General features: G+C 31.3%; 1 protein-coding gene across 1 annotated transcript; it reads left to right on the top strand.

Moving 5' to 3' along the window:
• The first annotated feature begins 254 nt into the window (after positions 1–254).
• On the top strand, positions 255–2698 carry LOC149551038 (uncharacterized). Its single transcript, XM_089790043.1, has 4 exons — positions 255–573; positions 2047–2156; positions 2242–2363; positions 2551–2698. The coding sequence occupies exons 1-4, from the start codon at positions 255–257 to the stop codon at positions 2696–2698; spliced, it is 699 nt and encodes a 232-aa protein (XP_089646169.1).
• The last annotated feature ends 660 nt before the right edge of the window (positions 2699–3358 follow it).

The following is a 3358-nucleotide window of genomic DNA, read 5'->3' as shown; positions in this document are numbered from 1 at the left end:
GGTGCCCACCTTAGCAGAATTCAGTTTTAAGTAAGCTAGAAATAGGGTTTGAAGTAGTCCACATCCATGGAGACAAAACGGCCACCTTTACTGCAAGCTAAACAAAACTTCATTTCCTTTGATAAGTAGTCTTCTTCCTCCATGGATGTGGACAAGAACAAGGATCACGCAGGTGAATGAACAACCATGAATAGTATTAGCTTATTCATTAAGGGCAAACTTAGTTGTGATAAAAAACTTCATGTGAGAGAATAATGCCTAGCAAATCAGTGTTCAAACAACTAGTAGGATGGAACAAGCATCCCGTGTGTGGAAATCTTAAAGAATTTGATTATGATTCTGATTATTCCATCTCTTATTCAGAAGACCCGCTTGAGAAATGGGAGAAGAATGCAAGAAGAACATTGGGAAACAATAGAGTAGTAGTTGTGGTTGATGAATCAAAGGAATCCAGGGTTGCCCTCCAATGGACTCTCATTCATGTTGTCAATCCCTCCAACAAGCTCATATTGCTTCACATTCTTGATAATTCTCTTGTTTCTTGGGGCCGCATGGGATCTATCAGTCGTACTGGTAAGTAGTATTTGTTATGATTCATATGTTTCATCAGTTAGTAGATATGAATAAAGTTTATTGGTGCCTTCTTTGAAATAACTTAAAAGGAGGGTAAAAAATTATTAAGACAAAAAAAAAAAAAAAAAAAAAGTTTAGTAAGGAGTTCTATTCTGATCAATAAGATCATCAAAATCACGAAATAAATTCAAGAATAATTGCCATATTTACTGAACATTTTTTCCATAATTTCTTTTGAATTTAAATAAGATTTTACCCCTCTTTTAATGACAAAAACTATCAGAAAACACAGGATCACTCCTCAAAATATATACCCATAAGTTACATTTTAATTTACATAATATTATTTTGCACATATATTTAGCTACTACTTAAGTGGGTAAACCAGATAGGCAATGAAAAACTGAACAAATCTTTGAAATGGTATGGCCATGAATTAGGGCACATATCAAATGTTTCCTTCACAGCTTTAAAGGTATCCTCAGTTTATTAGGGAGAAAAATTCAGCTCCCTGTTTGGATTGCAAGATATGAGAGCTCAAATTAATGACCTAATCTGGGCACTGCCTTTTATGGGGGGAGTTTTGCTTTCTGTAGATGGATATTGAGCTGATTTCAAAGTTTGATAACATGTCCATGAGAGCAGATTTTCTCTTGCAGATAGTTTTGTCTTGTGTAGATGAATATTGGGTTAATAAAATGTCATTGGTTCAGCCTCAATCATTTATTCATATAATGAAATTTATCTCAGCTTGAATTAATAAAATGTCATTGGTTAATAAAATGTCATTGGTTTAGCCTCAGGAATTTGTATTTACAAGTAAGAGTTTCTTTAGAGCTAAGAGTTTATTTATTATAACGAAATTTTCTTTTTTATATCTTAGGTATTAGAAAAGAAAGAGAAAGGATTTCAATAGTTGAGTACTAATTATGTATCTTTAGAATTCAAGTGTAACAATTTTGAATTACCTTATTTGATAAGATCCTTGTTTTAATTAAGGTTTCAGGTTTTGTCTAAAAGGAAGCAGAAAAATGTCGACTGATAATTTCGCATTTAGTCCTATTCTGTTGATGTATTGATATGGTATCATATGGATTTGTTATTTTTAAAATGAAGAATGCATTTCATTTTAATTATGAATATTAATGATGAATACTAACAATTTGAAAATCACAAGTACAATCTGAACTATCCAAAAAAAATTATACATTAAACCAACAAAGACTATCAAATATAATAAAAACCTACTTTAACATTCTCAATCTTTTGCATCCATACTCCTATCTACATGCTTTTCCTCAACTAGATCTATCATGACTCACTACTAAATACTGGCCAATCTAAATCACATAATATATATCCATTTCCTCCCCATTTTGCTAACTTTTATTTTCAATTGCAATCATTGCTTGAAATGTCATTCCACTCTAGACCTAGAAATCTCACAAATTGATACAATGCTTCTCATTGCAGATGGTCTTTTGTCCAAACCTGAGGAGAATGTCGAAACGAACAAGTGTAGAGAAAAGGCATTAGCTTTCACCAAATCACTGGAAAATTTCTGCATATCCATGCGTCCAGATGTATGTAAAGATTTGCTTGTCTTAATTTGTTTTGATGTTTATCAAAACATGTAAAAAAGAATGAATGGTGGTATTGCATAAACAGGTTGAAGTTGAGTCAGTTGTTTCAGAAGGGGGTGATAAGACAAATACAATTGTGAGATGGTCCAAACAATTGGAAGCTTCTATTCTGGTTGTGGGTCAGAAAAAACCATCTATGTTTGGCAGGTCTAAACACCTTATTTTTCTTCCAAGCATTAGCAAAGAAACATCTTGTATTTTTAATGTAACACCAAATTAGTATACCTCATGGGATCTTTGTATAAAAGATTTTTTTTCATCATACTTATAAAAGAATTGTTTTTTTCATCTAACTTATAAAAGGATTGGTTTTTCCATCTAACTTATATTGCAGAGTTTTGAGTGGGGTGAAGAAGAATATTGCTGAAGCCTGCATTGCCAATACAGAGTGTCTGACAGTGGGTGTGAGAAAGAGGAGCTCTAAGTATGGAGGGTACATGATCAATAGCAGGGAGGTCAAAAATTTCTGGCTTTTGGCATAGGAAATATGCTTCCTTAAAAAAGTATTTGTGTCCCTTAATAGATTTTTTGCTTAAAGGGAAAGAGAGAGTTTCAGATTTCAAGGTAATTTGGCAGCTTTGTAGAAGTAAGTTTGTTATAGCTTTGTGGCTATAGCCATGTATAATGTGGATTACAAGAAATTTTATATTATGTTTCAATAGTAAACAGTTGTTTTATTGTTTATTTCTTAGCCATTTTGAATTAAGATTTTTATGATTTTATATGTTTTTGATATAATATAAAAGATGCTGACTTTACTCAGTCATTTATTTGTGAAAAATAAATTATGATTTTTTAAGATATATTAAAACATATAGACTCTAGTAATGGACAATGAGATTTCAATTAGTTCTTAAAATTCAGATATATGAAAGTCTTATTAACATATTAACAATCAAAAGATTAGATCTTAAGAAAGTATACAATCTTTTTTAAATGCTATATAACATTTACCCAAAAGAATCATACAAAAACACAATTTCATGTAAACTACTAACAAGAAGCAAGCCACCTAACCTATAGTACATGACCCTTCCTTAACCATCTTTGTAACTTAAACCCATGAATGAGAATTCAAATAGATTTATGAAGATGTATCTTCCTAAGCTTTGGATAATCCTTATGACAAATTATTTTATAAC

This window comes from Cupressus sempervirens, chromosome 6, assembly GCF_028749045.1.
Source record: "Cupressus sempervirens isolate cs-2001-9-10 chromosome 6, ASM2874904v1, whole genome shotgun sequence".
Lineage (NCBI taxonomy): Eukaryota > Viridiplantae > Streptophyta > Pinopsida > Cupressales > Cupressaceae > Cupressus > Cupressus sempervirens.
The sequence above is the reverse complement of the archived record's forward strand: the minus strand, read 5'-3'. Positions and strand labels throughout refer to the sequence as shown.